Source organism: Neoarthrinium moseri, assembly GCF_022829205.1.
Source record: "Neoarthrinium moseri strain CBS 164.80 chromosome Unknown scaffold98_Wmoseri_CBS_16480, whole genome shotgun sequence".
Taxonomy (NCBI): Eukaryota; Fungi; Ascomycota; class Sordariomycetes; order Amphisphaeriales; family Apiosporaceae; genus Neoarthrinium; species Neoarthrinium moseri.
Window position 1 is genome coordinate 48,149 of NW_026055212.1, and position 20,437 is coordinate 68,585.

The window sequence follows — 20,437 nt, forward strand, 5'->3', positions numbered from 1 at the left end:
AGTAGCATTATGATCCGCTGTGGAAAAGGACCAGCTGTATGCCGACTCCCGGGGTCCGCCATTCGACCGATGAGTAAGCGGGGTTCATGACGACTCCTATAATTGTTGGTATCCTGTGCTTTGCGTATCCTACTATTTGACACTGCACAACGCTCGGTCCTTGGATCAACCACTGCTCGGTCACTCTCTCACTCCGGATCTCCGTGTCCCATCGATAAAATGTCCCACGCATTGCCCCATGAAGGATTCAATGATGTCGCTTCCAAGCAAACAATTGCCGCGGAATCGTCGCAGTACGAAAAATGGCTGCCAACTTCAAAGTCGTCATCGTAGGGGGAGGCGTGGCAGGCTTGACCTTGGCGAATATGCTCGAAAAGTTTGATATCGACTACACCCTTTTAGAAGCGTACTCGGCCATCGCGCCCCCAGTTGGCGCGAGCATTGGCCTGTTCCCGAACGGCCTGCGGATTCTTGACCAAATCGGATGTTTGGAGTCGATCGAGCGCGTTGCTCAGGGGACCCTTAAGTATACATACATGCGGGATAAGAATGGGAAGGTTAAAATGACGTTGTCTGATATGCAAGGTCATTTAGAGAAGAGGTACGTCGATTAGCTCAAGCCGAGTTCCAAGCTGACGGACGGAAAACAACCGCAGACACGGCTACGCAGGGCTTATATTCGATCGCCAGTGGCTGCTACAGATCTTATACGATCAACTCGAACATAAAGACCGAGTACTAGTCAACAAACGCGTTGTAAACATCAAGCAAATCGACGGCGGCGTTGAGGTGTCAAGCCAAGATGGCTATACGATTCGCGGCGCTATAGTCATTGGGGCAGACGGTATCCACAGCGTTGTCAGATCTGAGATGTTCAGACTCGGCAATGAGCTCCAGCCCGGGTACTTCGAGCCAGACCAAGAAGACAAGGTTCCTTGCTACTACAAATGCAGCTTCGGCATTGCACAACACGTTCCGGGATGGAAGGGTGATGAGCAACATTTTGTGCTTGGCCAGAGGAAGTGTCAGCTCGTAATGTCAGGCCCCGGGGACCGAGTATACTGGTTCCTCTTCGTACAGTTGCCGGAGACAAAGTACGGCAAGAACATACCCAGGTATACGAAGGAGGATGAGGCGGAACTCGTGGAGGAGTACTTTGACCTACCGATCACCGAGAATATAACGTTTGGGCAGGTCTACGCCAAACGCATCTCGTCAACACTGACCCCGTTGCACGAGGTAGTGTACAAGAAGTGGATTTTCAATCGCGTACTCATCCTTGGAGATGCCGCTCACAAGGTACCGCGCTCCTCGTCCTCTCAGGATTCGCTTTGCTGACCCCTTTCTGTCAAGCCGAACCCTATCGGCGGACAAGGTGGGAATGCCGCCATTGAGTCAGCCGCCGAGCTCGTCAACGCCATCTTGGACAAGAGAGATCGCCATACATCTGGCCTTGCCAAGCTGGAGGACCGTGACATCGAAGAAATATTCTCTGTGACACAAGAAACTCGGATCGAGCGAGCCAATCTCGTTGTCCAAACCGCCCACGAGATGCAGGCTCTGAACGCATACGAGAAACCGCTCCTCTCGAGGTTGGTTTGGGACATGGTGGCACCTTACATGGGTGATGAGATGCTCTTCAATCAGTTGAACAATCCGATGATAGGTGGAGCTAGGCTGAAGCGACTGCCTGTCCCTCGCCCCAATAGGACCATCCCTTTCGCAGACGAGCTCCCTGAAAAGCCTATTGGACCTGCCATATCTCGATTTATGCGTGCTGCATTCACCGGTGGTATGCTGTTGAGCCTCTGGCGCAATGCCTACGGAGGCTCAGCAGAAGCGCGAGGGTTCTATCCCAATTCGCAGCTCATATCCGCTCTGGTCGTGTTCACTGTAGAGGGTAATCGCATCGGCAACCAGGGTTCGTTACTCGCAGCCCCGTCATTATTCACTGCTGGCATGCCTTTCTTCGGACAGAACTCTGTACTCGCAGTTCATTCTCTTCTGAGTGCATACCAAGCATTCACCCAGTCTGCTGGACGTTATGTAAAGCCACAAGTGGCCTCATCCTTACTCCCTGCCCTGGTTTCATGCTTTGGCGTTTCTTACGCCGTTTACGGGACCATTAGTGGTACTGTGGGCGCGTCACAGAAGTGGACAACGTTGGCTCAGGTCGCCGCTCCATTGTTTCCCATCATGACAAACATGCTGTCAGCTGCCAAAGGATACTTACAACGCCGCAACACGGCGGAGGCGAAGCAGAATGCCGAGCCCTACTTCGACCGCTACCGCAAGGGCGACGTTCCTACGTTGAAACTGGTATACGGACTCATCGCTGGATTGCAAGGAGCTGCACATGCGGCGGCACAGTTGTCGCAGATGTACCAGAATGTTCCTCGCAACGCCATCGCTTCTTGGGCTCCATGGCTGCTGTCTCTTTTACAGCGGAGACTAGTGCCAACTTTGATGTCGCAAGCGACCTTGATAGGGAGCAATCTATATACAGTGTGGGAGCTGAGACGGCTCGGCTACATCTCCTGGCGTCAAGCCTTGAAGACGTCGGTCTATGCTGTTGCAGGCCAGTTCGTCATTGGACCAGGAGCTACTTGGATGGCGCTTTGGTGGTGGAGGGAAGGGGTCATCGCTGATTTGGAAAGGCAGTAACCAAAGCTATTCCATGCTACGCTCAAAGTGTCCAGGGGTCGGATTACTTGCGGAGGGTACCCAGTGGCCTCATTTGTTTGATGGCTCGTCGTCCGTCAGCCTTGCAATATCTCTGTTGGCTCATTATTTCCTTGCGCACCTAGATCTAGATACTTCTAGTCTTTTTCGGGTATGGTCCAATTTGCTAGATATCTGTGTAGATGTAGATGAGACTTAGTCCCTGAGATGGTAATCGCCACATGACGGTTTAGTCATAGTTATTGCTCAGTTACCGATGTAACGCTTGAGTCGTTTGGACAAGCGCCTTATGGCACGGGTGATGGCTTTTTCTTCTGAAGTGGTCTGAGGGCGGATGAAGTGTTCTCAGAACCGGTCGATCAGTTGATGCCGACAGACCAGCTTCGGCCGATGGGGAATCATGGCGCTGAGCGTATGAGGGCACCCGAGAATTGACATGGAACAACCAGTGGATAATGAAGTCCGCACGCACTCGCGACACTTGCTCGATAGCCTATGGATACGTATCACTAGTAAGTACTAGTGTCGAATGGACCATGCTTCCTTGTCATGGTGACTCCTGCTCCTTGGGCCCCCTCATCATCGGACAAGCTGCGCTCGATATTGGTCTCGACGACAATGCTCATTTCAACATCCATTCGAACCACCATGTCGTCCATGTTTGACGGTCTCAAGCATTCTTGGCTGCTGCTCTTAAGTGTCATGTGCCTCCCATCCGAGATGTTGCTGCGTCGAGTGCGGCGACCATCCCCTGTGAACATGGTGCTTCGTGATGCCCCCTGAATCCAGACAAAGTTTCCGTACCGTCGTAGGGGAGTCCTCATGAAAGAGAAGGTGGAGAGCCCGCTTTCAGGTACATCGGGGGACGCGGCGAATATGATTGCACTCCGAGTCCAGGAGAACCAGATGACGTCCATCCATCCAGTCGACGCCATCATCGATCCTGCAAAACAATAGAACCCCACGCTGGGCTCTGTTCCCGACATTTCCATAATCCGACCCAGGGCCAAGGGTGCAGTACAGATGATGTAAATGGATGGATATACCAAAAACCCTATATGAAGGTCCCGAAGAAGAGAACTTGCTCTCTGCGGTAGTGAGCTGTCACCATCCTCAGCCCGAGTATTCTCAGGGTCGCCACTGCGGAACAACGAAAAACAAGTTAGGAAATAGAGAGTGTTGGAGATCGCCAAGGACGTGAAGATCCAGAAGTAGTGCAACCAAAAACGTTGGTTCTCGTATTCGTCACTGATCCAACACTACGCAATCCCGAGTCAGATTCGAACCCGGCATGCCACATCGATGGGACGGGATAGATGGACTCACCCAGGCAGTCGCTCTTACGAAAAAGCCACCCTTTGCTGCCCCGTTGTTGGTCATCAAGAGCCCGACCAGCGCTAGGCCGTAGACGAAGACCCAGGTGCTGGCAGCCGATGCGTAGATTACCCATTGCCTTGGGTGGTAGTGCCGAACAACAGACATGTACGTCTGGATGGAAATGAGCGTCGAGAAGCAGCTGACTGCCAGATCCCCGTTGGATATGAACCAGCCCTGAGCCCAGCAGACTGGATTGTCGACAAATATCCCATTCAAGGAAACCCACGACGTGTTGAGCAGGAAGGCTGCTGACTGTTGCACCTCGGCGATGATGAGGTTGTAGAACAAGAAGAGGAACTGGTTGAGGGATGTGGTTCGACCTCGATCGATCGGCGTCGGTGGGGATGGCTTGTCTGCTGAAGATATCCCTTTTGTCTGTTCATAATGTCTCTGGGACAGTCCTAGAGACAGATCAATGCCGGCCTGTGCTGGCTTGCCTTTTGACCGCCGCCACGATTTGACATTCCATCGTATTATCTTCCACGTGATATGCACAAACTGGGCGAACGTCGCAATGAAAGAAACGATGCCGAGAGTTGCTACTGCCGAAAGACCGACGCGATGGTCTGTTGGAAGTGGTGATAATGTGCTGCTACTAGGGTCAAGGTTGACCATCGTTTCCTTGATCAAGTCAGGCGTTGAATGAATCGGCAAGAACCAGTCCCAGCCTGCATCACCACCATTAGCCGTCCAAATAGCCTCCGCAGCGCCGCAAGTCTAACGAAAAGAAGAGAAATGAATGAGCGGCTCCGTCGCGCCGACTGGGCCGTAGTCACGTTTCGAGTCGAACCATCGCTGCGGGAAAACGAGATCGAGTCCGAGTGATATATAAGTCAAGGTTCGCCTGAGACGGAGACCGTTGAAGGCTCTCCGTCACTACCAGTAGGGCCTGGACAAGGCACGCCACCCCACTGTTGGGCAACTGATGGCCGTTCTCTAGCAAACTTAATCAGGAGACACGAACGGGCGCAGCAGAGCTTCTGGGTGAGTTCCTATGGCTATGCCTAGAACTGACGGTCTCGCCGTGATTAGGCTCCTTCTAGCGCCTTGTCTAGGTTTGTTCCACGAGCCCGTTCTGTAACGGGGCAGGTTCATGTCATGCAGGGTCCTCTTGGCATTGGCAGGTCACGGCATTGCAGCGATCGCCTGTGTATCGCGAGAATCCTAGGGCTGATGTTCTGAAGCGATGTAACTGATTGATGGGATCGTGACCCTTTCTCCGGCGGTTGGACCATAGTAAGATCCTGGAAGAGCTTCATCGTGGAAGGGATTGCGGAGATTTCCCGGCACGGCTTGGCCCTGTCTTGGTCTCTGGCACATCTACCGGCACTAGCCAAGTCTTGCCCGGTTCCCGAACGAGCCGTTTCAATTGCGATCTACGGTACTGGGCGTCGAATCCGGTCGACCCCAGACCCCTAGACCACGTCAAATTGGTCAGCTCCGAACCTTAAAATCAGTTCATAAGCCCCTGCGAGAAATCGATTAGATCGGCGTGCTCTGATCACCTGAGGGTATATGCACATGTGTGTCGGTAATGAGATCTCTCCGACGACCCATCGGACAGGATGAGTGTCAACAGAGAATGACGGCGCTCACTCAAGTTACATTGCGTCCGCTTAGTCGTGGGCTGTCACTTCAGCGCCACACAATCCTGGACCCGGTCATCACCAAGAGCAGGAGCCTTCTTCACTTTCTCCATTAATCGTCCTTCAGAGCGGTGCATGAGTATATAGTCCAACACGTCATTGCGAAATGTGGTTGGAAATCCTTGGAAGGAGGAACCCAAGTTCGTATGAGACAAGTATGAGAGACTATAATGCGTCTGGGTGGTCGAAACTCAATTCTGTAATGCAAGCCATTGAGTGTGAGGTATTTGCCAAGACAGCCGGAGTCCGCGGCTTACCAACGTATTTGTGACCACTGAAGATTACACAACTCACATAGTACCTCAGTAGAGCCTGATAGAGACCAGTCTGATAGCCCACACCGTAACGTCATCACTGGGGAGTTGTCCAGCCTTGCGTTAACTTGGTATACTGATTGGATAGTCCGGAATGTTAACGGTGACAATGGTACCAAAAGCTAGAGCAGCATTTCGCCGGGATATATTCCGCACCGTGACTTATTATCGTAGAACTGTCGACGCCACGGGCACAATTGCAAGCCACCCCTCTCAATGATTGCAGTCATCCATTTCATTTAGAAATCAATTCAGCGATACTTACATAGCAAGCACATGTCACCAGGTTCCAGGAGTGGGTGGATTCCATAAGCCACTACTCGGCTGTAACAGGTTCCGGGCGGATTTCAACCGACAATAATCGACTAGAGTTATGATAGACGGGGTCTATCAGGTTGATTCCGCATTCGGATCGATGTCCGCCACGGCATCAACCGCGCTGAGATTCATTGTAGTATTCAAGTAGAACTTCTGATAGTAGCCTCACACTGCGTCTCCGTCTATTGAAAGATGAAGTGCGATGCAGTTTCCCATGGACAACATCCCCTGATGGTGAATGCTCAAAGTTCCCCAAGGCGCGAATAAATCCATATGGCCGAGATTCAAGCCAACTCAGCTTCACCCACATGTTAGACGCTAAGCTTGATCACAGCCGAGTATGTATCAACAACCGCATCGTCGGACCGCCATGACTTGTCGAGAACCTCGGACTACAAGCCAGTTCATACCATCCGCAATTTCAGCTTACGACTTCTTCAGTCAAAACGTTGGAACGTGGAGCACCCTGCGAGAAGTCAGAGTATCGACTTGGTCACTGAACACATTCAAGTGTCGTTGGGTGTCACCAATTGGTACAGTCGCTGTGAAGTTCAGCGCATTTGGCGGCTGGTAGTGGGCTAGGTACGTTTTTGAGACCGCATCTCAATTCTCAAAAACGTACCTAGCCCACTGGCGGACGCTGGAGGGAGCGCTAGAGGGGGATCTGGGGTTGGTCTCAAAAACGTACCTAGCCCACTAACTCAACTCTCAAAAACGTACCTAGCACACTGAAGTTCCCGTGCCCTAAACCAAGTGCCCCAACTCAGGCAAACTCCTCTTATTCACCTATACGCACTTCCGACGGCACTGGACACGGAGTGTGTCGTGATGCCTCTATATATATCATTTATGTAAGTCACGGCCTGTATGCGCCTGAAGTCTCGAAGCCTTGCGACCGTTGTGTCGGCAGAGAACTGTACCAGGACCGTCCAATGGATACGTCTGGGCGCGCATTTGTCGTGCTGCAGTTCGGTAGGAGAAACCATCTACCAAGCACACGAGGACAGCCTGCATCTTCTAGGAAGTCGAATGCAAATCACTTCAATCCACTGCGTATGATTCAATCGAGTTGTTGGTATATAACAATTCACTTGGTGCAACGTGCAGTGCAGCGTTGCGCGCCCTCTGAGTGTCGCGCTGTAGTTTGGTAGAGCAAACTATCCACCAAGGACGAGAACAACCTGCGTCTTCTACGAAAGTCGGATACAAATGAAATCAATCAATCCACCTTGCGTGATCGAATTGACTTATCGTAAAATGCAGTGCTGCACTGCGCGCCCTCTCACTGGCGTAGTGTAGTTGGTATCAATCGAGTCCGATCTGCAGTGGGCTAGGTACGTTTTTGAGACTCAAAAACGTACCTAGCTCACTACGGGGAACTCTCAAAAACGTACCTAGCCCACTAGAGGGCACTGGAGGCGGCGAGCTAGAGGGGAGATTGGAGGTGGTCTCAAAAACGTACCTAGTCCACTACACCAACTCTCAAAAACGTACCTAACCCGCTAAACCAACTCTCAAAAACGTACCTAGCCCACTAGAAGTAGTCTCAAAAACGTACCTAGCCCCCTACACCCAGGGCGCAACTCGCTATTCACCTTGCGCTGCGTGGCCAAACGCGAAGCATCATTACCAAGTTGCGGCTGGCCCTTAGTGCTTGCGATACAGCTTGCGGTCGCAGCGGTAACTGAATGGAACCGTACCTGGCGCGAATACAGTCATGCCGTGGCCCTGTAGTTGTGTTACCACTGGTGCGATCGAAACGAGGACTGCACAGTTGGTTCTCGCCGTGTCACTCCGATCATACGCCTGTGAGCGCGATGAAAAGCCAGTAATGTCTTTCAAGGTTGTTTTATTCCCGTCTGATTGTATAGATCAGCTCTGACCAGTGAGACAGCTGCGACGCCGTGGCTAGGAATCGCACCTTTGATTCCAGTTGAGGGATCAATCATGATGCTAGAGACAATGCTCCCGAATGTATATGTGCGGTGATCTTGGGCGCACGGCGGATGGATGTGCCAGCAAGCCAGTTACCTCTAGCCCGGCCAGCAATATTCGCGGTATAGTGATTCCATTTTCGAGTTTCCTGAAGATTGGTTTATTCTCCATCTGCTCCTATCTAGACCACACCGATGTGTCCGAGAAAGGCCTCAACAGTTACAGCAGTACCTCGACACATAACCAGCGAATCGCAGCGCGCCACCTGAGATACGACATGCTTGAAATAGGCGAGTGAGTGTATCAGCAGCAAGCCTTTCAATATCTCGCGGACGGCCAAGTATAGTAGGCAGCAGTTGTGCGAGACGGTATGATTGCTAGAGAGTATTCAGTGATTCGCGCTCTCAAGCCGACATACAGAGCTGGAGTCATTAATACAGGATGAGATACAACTGCTTGTAGAGATGAAGCCCGGCAATGTCGCAAGTAAGCAGAAAGACATCAATTGCCGGCAGCATTGACGATACTCAGCAGCGCCGACTGTCTGGGTCATATCTATGGGAACTGGAATGGGTCTATATGGAACGAGCAATACAGAAAGTCTCGTCATCGTTGTTGAGCCGCATGAGTCTCCTTTCTGAGCAGACATGAAAGTGGGATTGGGCGGGCATATCCGGTGTCTGCATTATAGAACCTCGGCGTCGTCCCTCGCCTGACGATCAGCTGATGCTTCACATTACACATGGATGGCCATTAAACTTGCTATGGCATCCTCCGTGAGGCATTGCAGAGCAGTACCAGTACAGAGTAATACAGCATCACCGGCAGTTCCTTCCGTACACGCTGTATGAAGCTGGATAAAGATCAATACGTATGCCATGGTCTCGTCGCAACTATATAGTTGCTGGCTTGTATTGCGATGTGATACGAGACACACAAGAACGTACACCACTCATGCATGAGACGTACCTATGATGTCTGTTGGTGCCCTTTCTCTCCGGCATCTCAGAGCGGGAGCCGCAATAAGCCTTCTTTCATCGTTTTATGATGGTAAGAAATGAGTTTCAGACATCGGTAGCAATGAACGACCTTGCGGCTAGTGTCTTTATATGCACAGCCACTATTTTCTCGGTAAGAGATTCACAGGACACAGCAGCTGTCAGATTTGAGAGAGAGCAAAGGTAGACATGCACAATTATATGGAGGAATCATCATCATCATCATCATCATCATCATCATCATCATCATCATCATCATCATCATCATCATCATCATCATCATCATCATCAGAATTAGGTAGCAAGGTTGTTTAGTTGTCTGTATATTATACTTAGTCATTCTTTTATACTTGTTTGTCTCGAGGCGATCTCTCTCGAGGCGATCTGTCTCGTTGTCTTGACCGGCTACGCCCACGGCGGCTTGGTGGTGACCGGCTACAATATGTCGACCGGCTACGATCCCGCCGATTAGGGGGGTGACCGGCTGCGATCATTCGGACTGTGGCCACGCCGGCGGGGTGAACGGCTTCGGTGTCTTGAGAAGTCCTGGCGAGACTGACGTCGCGAGTTGAAGTCGGGCGACCGCGCGTAGCCGGAGCTGCTACTCGGCCTGTATACGTCGTGTCGGCGAGGTTGGTCGAAATTCGAAAACCTCTGGCGTCCGGGGCCTCGATTCCAGCCCCCTGAGGGTCTTGAGGCAGCATCAGCACGACGATCGTTATAAGACTCACCGCCATAGCTCAGTTGCCTCTCATCATAATCCACAGGTCCCGTGGGACGACGACTGCGATCGAAGCCGGCCGGAGAACGCGGTCCCATGTGCTCTCGGGTCGGCGGTCTGCAGCGGCTTGGGGACGGACTGCGTCCGTGATAGCTCTGGCGCCACCGAGGTTCGGATACCCCGGCATCTCTCATCACCTTCGCGTACGCCTCCTGGGCTGCGCGCGCGGCTCGTCTCTCGGCGTCTTCGATCCGGCGCCTCTCGTGGTCGGGAGATGGCTGTCGGCTGGGTCTCGGCGACCTATGGTTTCTAGAATCGCTGATATCGGGTCCCTGACGTCCTCGCGTCTCGGCCGGGGTAGCAGTCTCGTATCTGCCCTCCGGACCCACCGCCCTACTTGGCTTGATCTTTGGGATCATGGCTATCGAGTCAAGCTCGGGGGAAGCTGAGCGGCTGCGTTCCCATTCGGCCTCAAAGATCTCGTTCTGAGACATAGATGTAGCGTTTATGTTGAATAAGCTATCCATCCCGGCGATGGTAGTCGAGAGTTCCGGGACGCTGTCGAATGTGCGATCGGCGAGCCCAACAGCACCAAGACTGGCCGAACCTGGCGCACGCTGTGTCTCGTCCCAATCCTCGACTGAAACTGGCAGCCCAGAAAAGGCACCGGAATCCTGGGACCCAGGGTATGCAGCTGGGAAGGCGCAAGTGCTCGGAGCGAAAAGCGACGGGTGGTCCGCCGTTTCGACGGCGTCGGTCGTGGGCTCAGGGGAGCTCGGCTCACGTACGACAGGATTGCCGACGGGCGGCTGGGCGGGCTCGATCTGGTGTATACTCTCGAGGCTCTTGCTGGTGCAGTCGTTGCTGCTCGTCGACAGCTTGTCTCGCGCTGCCATGCGGAACAGCGTGGCGTCGGCCGTCTCGGCGGCACACTCACGCGTCTGGGCTACCGGTCGTCTATCGCTAGTCTTGATATAGAACAGGGCAAAGGTTCCCTCTTGGCCTATGCGCCAGGTATTCTCGACAATCGGCTCGGCGTCGGGGGGCGGCAGGATGTTCTCACCCTTGGCGCCGTATATCCGCACAAAGTCGGCCCCAGCTGGGGTCGATCTCGTCTTGACTGCAGCCTTCAACACGTACTCGCTGGTGTTCAGCTGCAGTTCGGGTCGGCCGCTTTCGGTTCTGGCCCATTTCCTGGAGCGGATAGTGAATCTTTGTACACTACGAAAGTCGGGCGGTGTGCCCCGGCGCTGCTGCGGCGTAAAGAGCACTCGGACGAGGAACGGCATCGCCGACAACCGTATCGTTGCGGAGCCGTCCTCGTGTCTGAAGTAGCCAAAGAGGTTACTGATGTGATCTGACAGCGGAGTCGAGCCATCCCACTCGACGAGGGAGTGCTTGGCTACTATACGGGGTTCGGAAGGCGTGGCCTTCTCCCATTTATTGCCGCCCGGCCTCATGAACAGGATGAGTGGTTGGTATAGAAGAAAATCCTGGCGGGACCAGAACCTGTTGATCATATGTTCGTTATTCATCAGAGCAAGAAACGTGATTTTCTCGGGCTGATCACCCGGCGCATCCACCAGTTCGTGAATGGCGGTCTTCTTCGAGACGGACACGGACGCCCAGTTCCTCTCGTGGATCATCTTGCGTGCGACCTGCAGCATCTGCAGCGATTCGTTGCCATAGGGGGGCCACAGCGCATCTGGAAGATAGCTGTATATAGTTCTGGCTACGACCAGCAGGGCGCTGTAGCCTTGGATGTTTGGATCGTCGTCCTGGAACATGGGCCAGCAGTTATGAAGACGCTGCATGCGCAGCTCGGGAGTGACCTCAGCCTTCTCCGAGGGATGCGACTGCGAGTCGCTGGTTGTTGAGACGGACGGCGCCATATTCGGATAGTATTTGGTGCTCTGCGATGGCTTCGGGATGCGGGATCGATGGTGTGCTGACAGAATATCGGACTGGCATCAATATCAAGCTCTGCTCGACGCTGGTGGAGGGGACAAACGAAAATCCACAAAGGCAGAATCCGCCCCTGAAAGATTTTACACAGCTCACCCGTTGCTCAGCCAGTGCCCCACCAATGAGAGCCAGGAAGTTGCTTCATGTTCACTTTTCGATGGGCTCCTGCGGCTGGTTTCAAACTTCACTCCTATCAACGGGTACATATATGTAGAGTAACGTAGTGTTGTGGTACGCGGTGTCCTAATGCCGCATGTTTCTGGCCAGTCTGTCACATCTCATACCAGGCGTCACCAAACTATTTTGCCAGTGAGATGGTCAATTGAGATCTGTGACATACTTTTGAAAGGAACCCCCCCATCAACAGATGGGATATAACCACAGCTACACTTTTGACACATTCAAAAGCATCCAGTGCTGTGAGTCTCTCAAAACCGGTCATTTGGCTCGATAGTAACCATAGAGCCCTTATCAATCCTTCTACCGACACCATTACTTTGTCTGAAGCAATTCGGCGGCATAGAAATGGCTATTGTCCAAGTCACGTCTGCCAGGACCACTTAAAGGCTGTGGTAATACAGGCGTAATCGGACTTCCAACTGCGCGGACTTTATTGCCAATCGACAAACAAATATTTTGAATACAGCCCTGTTTTCATATGCTGTACTAGACAACGCCACCAAGTACACGCCGTTCCGCCGCTGGTTCATTTCGGCACGTTTCCCAACACCATGGGACTAGAGAAGATGCTTATCATCTTCCGTAACATGATTCCGGAGGATACCGCAACCTCCATCATTAAGGTGCGTGGTTGATGGCGTGGACGTGAAGCGTTGGCTTAACTCGATATCGATCCGCGATGCTGAGGAGAGAAAGGAGGCGGAGGCAGAGACGAAAGGGCCAAAATGGGCTTTCACAAATTTACCGAAGGTTGAGCTTCAAGTACTGGAGTCAGAAGGCATTCAATTTTCATCTCTGGCATTCGACCAGACGTGACACACCATTCCTTTCTATCCATGTCACCTATTCCATCTGTGATGCTTCTCCTGAATGTCCCCCATGTCCCGCGATCAAGTGTCACAACTGAACGATTGGAAGGACCCATAGGGCTTGCCAGTAGATGTGATTCGATAGCGACCGCCATGTAGAATGACGATCCCTCTATATCCAGTACTGGCGAAGGATGAATAACTGCACAGCTTTGTAGCTTTCCCCTGTTTCCATCATGACTTTCAACGTGTACCATGACCACCCTTGTCCCCGCCGCACGTGTGTATACATGACGGGCGTAACGACGCTCAGATCGAGAGGCCTAACTCCGCGCAGTGGAATGCGATGGATCACAAAGGCATACCACAGGCTACGGCGGAATAGCTCTCCAGTAGTTATGGTATCTGACGATGCTATTTCACGGCACCTCTAGGCCACCAGAACTTGACTTCGAGGGTTGAGTATCTGGCGAAGAACATATCACAAAGGGTCACATTTCACACCGCTACGATGAGTACACAAAATCTAAAGTGGTTGGTGCAACATGCATTATTGACTATTTAGCCCATAGAGCTCGAGATGCTGATTTTTTTCTTGAATGTCCGCCTAGCCGGACGATCCTTCGAGGCCGGTCTCGACCTTTATGTTGACCATCTCTTCGTCGAGGGCGGCAGCGGCGGTGCCCTTGGCGATCTGGTTGGCCCGGAAGGCGGCGGTGGTGGCCTTCCACGAGGCCCATCTCGAGTCCAGGCTCTGGTCGGCTTTGACCTTGTCGATGGTGGCACGGTGGTCGAGGTGCACACCTTGGTACGGCTTCGCGCTGTAGTTCCAGGCGCGGAGCGCGTCGCGGCGGACTTTGTCGTTGAGCAGGAACAAAGCCGTCTCGCGGGTCCAGGGGGCGATCCATTTCTCGGCGTTGGGGACGCCACTCGTCATCGCGTCTCGCCAGTACGCGTAGAGGTTCATGCGGTCGGAGCGGATGACACACTTCCCCTGGCGGCGAAGGAAGTGCATCGTGAACCACGTCTCGGTCCCTTGAGCTGCTACTTGATGACATGTTATAACGAGTCAGATTTGTAATTATCAAGTATTTGAAGTCAGGTTTTCCTTTCTTGCGGTCGTCGTAACGCGCCCAGACGACAATGTGTACAGGCCAAAGCCATGAGTACAATCACTGGACAGATGTGCCAGTGGTAGTATACCAACTCATCGTCCCGTCTGGTCGTTTCATGACTGATGAAGGCTCAATTCACGAGATCTGGTAATACTTGAAGGTTTAGGTCTTGTAGCAGTATATATACCATGCTTATTACTAGGCCCATATCACGTGTCACAGGTAGATAGCCGTCTACGAGCCTCGGATAATGTCTTTTTACAGGCAGGAAATAATGCCCAAGAAACCGTCCCGAAGCCAAATATCACTGTCGAATGAAAACCCGCTGCCATTACTGGACCAACATGTTCGGGAGGCCAATAGCGAAGATACTGACCACGACTGTCATAATGGCAACCTGAGGACCCAAGATCTTCCAAGCCATAGGACTTGAACGTGTCTTCTTGGCACTCTGGCCTAGCGAAGTGGTGGTTACTCCCAGCCATATGAAGAAAGCCACAGGCATCGATAAGATGTGTGATAGACTGCTTCTTGACATAAAAAAGGGAAATGTTCACGATGATAGCTTTTGTGATACTCCTGGTTGGTGGTGTTTAGCTGGGCTCAAACTCTATCATGCACAGAGTACTATCTGATAGTACCAATTATTATGAATTACAGCCCGGCTGAGGCATCAAGACATTTTTCGTTCTTGCTGGCCAGTCTGCAACGGCAGTCGGAAGACAATAATCAAAGGAGATGATTAAACATAGAGATGAATGTTGCAAAACCAGCTCACACCGGGATTACAATAGTTACTAGATCGGCCGACTGCTTCTCGTGACCTTATGGGTGTATATAGCCTGCTAAGCCATGCTTACGATACGTTAATATCAGAAGTCGAAGTGGAAATGATATCGAAAAAATTCAGCCCATCACGAGAACACGCAACGGCTATCCTGGATGTCAGTGGGTTGGGTACACTAGCGAAAGGCTTTTATAGGGCTAAGCTCTATTTCCGTCAAAAGATCTTTCACGAGTTCCTATTATCGCTGATGACATAGGTCAAAGACCAATATTGAGATTCATAGCGCATCAAACTAGCCTACTCCGCTTTCCAATGATACTGAGATGCCGGGTGATCTGCCGGGGGCCTGCTCACGCCCTTCTTCCCATATATATTCTCACGGTATGTACCGCCCTCAACGGCATAATCTTCCCAAAACAGTCCCCTCTGCTTGAGTACTGGGAGTAAAAACTCAATGACGTCTTCAAAAGACGCAGGCATGAGAGCATACGCCAGGTTGAATCCGTCGACGTCTGCTTCCGACACCCATCTCTCCATCTCGTTCGCAACGTGTTCAGGAGTTCCGACAACCGTGGCGCCCAAACCTCCAATCTTGATGTGATTCGCAACTGTGTGCTTGGTCCATTTAGGCACTCCTGGACTGGACTTTGACCAGCCCTCCACTGCTGACCGGATGGCATTCGACTCGACGTGTCGGAGTTCTTCGTCGTCGCCATATTTTGCAAGGTCGATTCCAGTCCAGCCACCAAAGAGGGCGAGTGCACCGTCTTCCGACCCGTACTGAATGAAATCATCATACTTGGCCTGGGCTTCATCCTGTGTCTTTCCGATGATGGGGCACAGCATTGCCAAGAACTTGATCGAGCTTGGATCACGGTTGTAATCGTCCCTAGCCATCTGGCGAATCTCAGCAATGTTCTTCGCAACTACAGCGGGGCTGTGCCCAGCTACGAAAATCGCCTCGGCATTTCTTGCGGCAAATGTCTTCCCGGCCTTTGACGTTCCCGCTTGCATGATGACTGGTGTACGCTGAGGAGAAGGCTGACAGATGTGGGGTCCTGGGACGGTATAGTACTGTCCGACATGGTTGATCTGACGAACCAGCGAGGGATCGGTATAGGTACCCTTCACGCGATCCAATTTTACCGCGTCATCCCTCCAAGATGACTGCCTATACATATGTTAGTGGTGGGCCGTATCGGTGGTTTCAGGTATAGACGTACCATAATTTGTACATGACCTCGACATATTCTTCAGCAATTTCGTACCGCTTGTCATGTACTGGCTGTTCGTTGTGACCGAGGTTCCTGGCAGCCGAATCCAGATATCCAGTAACAATGTTCCAGCCTACTCTTCCGGCGGTGAGATGATCTACAGTGCTCAGCCTGCGAGCAAGGTGGTACGGTTGCTCGTACGTAGTGGCTACGGTCACACCAAATCCGAGACTCTTTGTCGCAGCTGCCATTGCAGGGACTACGGCCAGTGGTTCATTCACTGGCCACTGAGCGCCTGATACTATGGCCGGATCTGGGTTTTGAGGACCCTTGTAGACATCATACGCACCCTACAATCCATATTGTCAGCTTAGGCTGGCACGCAGCCAAGGATGATTCCACTTGGTCCAAGAGGGAAAATTGAGGCATACATACCAGTACATCGGCAATGAACATGCCATGGAATTTCCCCTTCTCTAGTAGTTTAGCCAGCTCCACCCAGTGGTGAATGTTGTTAAAGTCCCATGAGCGGTCGTCTGGATGTCGCCATAATCCTGGAGATTGATGCCCACTGCAGGACTCAACAAAGGCATTGATTATTAGTTTCTTCGGCGAAACCGCCTTTCCAGCTTCTGCGTTCGACATTGTATAGCGTTTCATCCAAGGTTTTAGATGCAAAATGTTGACATGTGTTATAAGACCATGCGCTGGATGGGGCTGCACGTGCTTTCTTTCATACCGGCAGTCGACTTATAGTTCCCACATTCTTCGCAGCAAGCATTGGCCAAGTAGATTTTCTATTAGTGACGCAATCATTAGAGTTTCGCCAGGCAGTGTTGAAGTGATCTAGAATGTATGGTGGTAAGGGATACCAGTGATTGGCAGGGTGGTGATAGTCGCTAGTCGAGATCCACTTTTTGAGCACGCAGGATGCACATCAGATCGCGTGCTTTCTTGACAATGACCAATCAATTCCCTCGCCTTTGAACGATATCAACAGCTGGCCACGATAAGTTAAGAACCCACGTGGTGTTCCCAAGAAGAATATCGCGGTCCGGATATCGGCGATGTTAGTGCAGTTGCATCATGGGAGCTAAGAAAATGTCATCGGTAGTTGGTTGTGGCTGGAAGACACACCGGCAACCGAGATTGCTTACGCGAGTTTAGAACGTTCTATGGGGATATAAACCGTGGTCCACATCAGACCGGTGACACAAGTTCACGCTCGCGGTTACATGTCTACGTGGACTCCAGTGTAGTCGCTCTCAGCAATGTTGCCCCTTGAGAGACGAGACGGAGGCTCCGTCGAGCCTCCTCTGCCCCAGGCGGTTGGCTATGCCGTTGTCGTGGGAATAGGCTTCTTGATCGCGTTCGTCATGGTGTTTGTGACATACATCCTCAAGAGGACCGTTGGAGAAGATAACAAAACTACCGAGATGTTCATGACCGCAAATCGCAGCGTTGGAACAGGCTTAACCTCGTCGGCAGTGATTTCTTCCTGGCTGTGGAGTACGGCGATGCTGGGGAGCACTCTGGTGGGTTACAATTTCGGTGTAGCTGGCCCATTCTGGTTTGCTGCTGGGTATGTATCCATTGCCGGCTGGTCAAAAGCCACGCTAACACAGTCATATCAGTTGCTCGCCCATGATTGTCTTTTTTGCCGTCCTCGGAATTGCCTGTAAGATGCGCATACCAGAGGCGCACACTTTGCTCGAGATTGTAAGGATACGGTATGGCAAAGTCGGGCACATTGTGTGGATTGCCCTTTGTCTGATCAACAACATAATTGCGGTCGCCAATATGTTACTCGGAGCAAGCGCTGCAATAAGTGCCTTGTGAGTCCATGAGTGCCCGAGTTTGCATCCACCACTGCTATTAACCACTGAATAGGACCGGCATGCATGTAATTGCGGCAACTTTCCTGCTTCCGGTCGGCGTTATCCTCTACACGTTCGTAGGAGGCATCAAAGCAACGTTCCTGACAGATTATTTTCATACTTTTGTCATTACAATCATTATCTGCTTCTTCACGATTCAAACCTTTCTTGTGCCAGAGATCGGCTCTCCGGCAGGTTTGTATGAACTCATCGTTGAGGCTGGGCGGACATATCCGGTGGCCGGTAATCAAGATGGGTCTTATCTCACTATGACCAGCAAGAATGTGAGCTCGCGCCCTCCTGTCGCGGCGGCTGAACACTAACACGACAGGCCATCCTATTCGGAATCATTCATGTGCTTGCCAACTTTGGGCTGGTCATCATGGATACCGGATTCTTTGCCAAAGCATTCAGTGCCGCCCCTGAAGCCGTGGTGCCCGGATATATCGTTGGTGGCATTGCGTACTTTGCCATTCCGTGGTGCCTTGGCACTCTAATGAGTTTCGCCGCCCTCGGTCTTGAGGGGACAGCTCGGTTTCCTACTTTTCCTAGTCGTATGTCGACTACCGAGGTCTCTAATGGTCTCGTGCTGCCATACGCCGCTGTGGCAATCGCTGGCAGAGGCGGCGCAGCTGCTGTACTTCTGATTATCTTCATGGCGGTAACTTCGACCATATCAGCGCAGGTCATTGCTGTGTCGTCTATAATAACTTTTGATATTTACCGCCAGTACTTCAACAGAGAAGCTACTGACCGGGACGTCATCCGTTGGAGTCACATCGGTGTGGTTATCTTTGGGCTGTTCTCCGCAGCTTTCTCGACAGCGCTATACTATGGCAAGGTGGACCTCGGATGGACGCTCTACATGCTGGGGGTCCTCACCTGCCCAGGAATCTTCCCGACCGTCTTCACGATACTATGGAAAAGGCAGTCAAAAGCTGCAGCTGTGGTGTCACCCTTGCTTGGTATGGCTACCGGGATTGCGGTGTGGATAGGATCGGCCCACGCACTCTATGGTGAGGTCTCTGTGGCGTCGACCGGACAGACCCTGCCATGCGTCTATGGTACGACTGCGTCTGCACTGAGTCCTGGTCTGTACTCGGTGGTAATTACTTTGTTCAATCCTTCCAACTATAAATGGGAGGAGTTCCGCAGCGAGCGGTTGGCATTCGACCAGCCGGCGACTACTACAGCTAGTGAGAAGTTCGCCTCCCACACAGAGCTGGCGTCGACATATCAGGAAGACAAGATCAGGTTGAAGCATTGGGGAACCATTGCGGGGGCTTGGGCGTTAGCCACTTTTATCGGCCATTGGGTGCTCTGGTAAGACCTCGTACGATACTGCAGCTACAGATCTGTGCTAACGACCACCTTAGGCCATTACCTATGTACGGTTCCGGTTACATCTTCGGACAAGGCTTCTTTGAAGCATGGATCATTCTCTCCATCGTATGGGTCTGGGGCACTATGTTTGTCGCCGGGTTCTTCCCGATCATAGATGGTTGGAAACAGTTAAAGGCGGTATACAAGGGCCTCAGGTCTTCCGAAAAACCAGAGGCTACTAGCAGTGGCACAGACACACCGTCTGGTGCTTAGTCCGATTTTAGCCAGAAGAACTAGTTTCCGCAGGAGGCATGTCTATACTCCGCACCGTCTCCATCATGCATTGGTACTATATTACCCGTCACCTTCAAGGCGGCTTGTGGGCTGACACGAACTTTGACGTCGGACCTAAGATGCATCACTCTTGGTATAACCCGCAACTAGATTCTGATCTCCAGCAGTGATTCACTGCACAATCTTCTATCCTAGGTGCTAAGTACCAAGGTAGATGATCAAGCAAAGTGCAAGAACAAGGTATGTGGTAGTCATAAGTCCTGCCACGACGGTGACGGGAATTCGTACAACTCCCAATCATATCGTAAAATTGTGTTACTATACCCTTTGAAAATAGCGCCAGCAGCCTCAATCCTAGGTGCTACTTGTACTAGAATTTCGGTACATCAGCAACTTGCCATGGTTTTGTATTCCGCTGGATTTGTCGGCTGAGTGGTGGTTCGAGAACCCAGCTATCTTGTTTACTCACCACTACCACCTGAACAAATGCCACCCTTATAGTGTGAAAATCAACCCATCGCAGTTACCAATTACGCCTGCCCACGGCTATACACTTTCTCAATGAGGCACTGACGATGTTGTGGTAGGATAGTTTCGGTATGGCTACGTCAATGTACCAAATTATTGGTGCAAGTACTGCTAAGAGTTGAGGCCTGCGGCACTATGCATAAAGGGTATAGACAGCATTTTACATGTTTTGGGGAGCTGTACGGATTCCCGACGGAGAGGGGCAACATGTGAAAGTATTTACAGTGAATTCATGCTGTCTAGCTACTCATACATCATGGAATGTCCCCAAGCTTGGTATTTTGAAAGCTTGAAGCCGAGGGTCGTGCTTCATCCGCCAAAAGAGTTGTATACAAGAATTGAAATTGTTGAAAT

The 20,437-nt window shown here is 51.7% G+C and overlaps 6 protein-coding genes across 6 annotated transcripts; 2 read left to right on the forward strand and 4 right to left on the reverse strand.

Annotated features, from left to right (window-relative positions):
- Positions 1 to 302: 302 nt before the first annotated feature.
- On the forward strand, positions 303 to 2,664 carry JN550_012913 (uncharacterized protein; the record flags this gene model as incomplete). Its single annotated transcript, XM_049311441.1, has 3 exons — positions 303 to 601; positions 657 to 1,299; positions 1,354 to 2,664. The coding sequence occupies 3 exons, from the start codon at positions 303 to 305 to the stop codon at positions 2,662 to 2,664; spliced, it is 2,253 nt and encodes a 750-aa protein (XP_049165103.1).
- A 527-nt stretch (positions 2,665 to 3,191) lies between these two features.
- On the reverse strand, positions 3,192 to 4,674 carry JN550_012914 (uncharacterized protein; the record flags this gene model as incomplete). Its single annotated transcript, XM_049311442.1, has 2 exons — positions 3,192 to 3,941; positions 4,009 to 4,674. The coding sequence occupies 2 exons, from the start codon at positions 4,672 to 4,674 to the stop codon at positions 3,192 to 3,194; spliced, it is 1,416 nt and encodes a 471-aa protein (XP_049165104.1).
- A 5,064-nt stretch (positions 4,675 to 9,738) lies between these two features.
- Positions 9,739 to 11,883, reverse strand: JN550_012915 (uncharacterized protein; the record flags this gene model as incomplete). Its single annotated transcript, XM_049311443.1, has 1 exon — positions 9,739 to 11,883. One exon carries the CDS (start codon positions 11,881 to 11,883, stop codon positions 9,739 to 9,741), a length of 2,145 nt encoding a protein of 714 aa, XP_049165105.1.
- A 1,669-nt stretch (positions 11,884 to 13,552) lies between these two features.
- JN550_012916 (uncharacterized protein) lies at positions 13,553 to 13,960 on the reverse strand (the record flags this gene model as incomplete). The annotated part of the gene is made up of 1 exon (XM_049311444.1): positions 13,553 to 13,960. One exon carries the CDS (start codon positions 13,958 to 13,960, stop codon positions 13,553 to 13,555), a length of 408 nt encoding a protein of 135 aa, XP_049165106.1.
- A 1,184-nt stretch (positions 13,961 to 15,144) lies between these two features.
- JN550_012917 (uncharacterized protein) lies at positions 15,145 to 16,706 on the reverse strand (the record flags this gene model as incomplete). The annotated part of the gene is made up of 3 exons (XM_049311445.1): positions 15,145 to 16,018; positions 16,071 to 16,411; positions 16,497 to 16,706. The coding sequence occupies 3 exons, from the start codon at positions 16,704 to 16,706 to the stop codon at positions 15,145 to 15,147; spliced, it is 1,425 nt and encodes a 474-aa protein (XP_049165107.1).
- Positions 16,707 to 17,332: 626 nt separating this feature from the next.
- Positions 17,333 to 19,534, forward strand: JN550_012918 (uncharacterized protein; the record flags this gene model as incomplete). Its single annotated transcript, XM_049311446.1, has 5 exons — positions 17,333 to 17,643; positions 17,696 to 17,896; positions 17,952 to 18,222; positions 18,270 to 19,261; positions 19,315 to 19,534. The coding sequence occupies 5 exons, from the start codon at positions 17,333 to 17,335 to the stop codon at positions 19,532 to 19,534; spliced, it is 1,995 nt and encodes a 664-aa protein (XP_049165108.1).
- Positions 19,535 to 20,437: the final 903 nt, after the last annotated feature.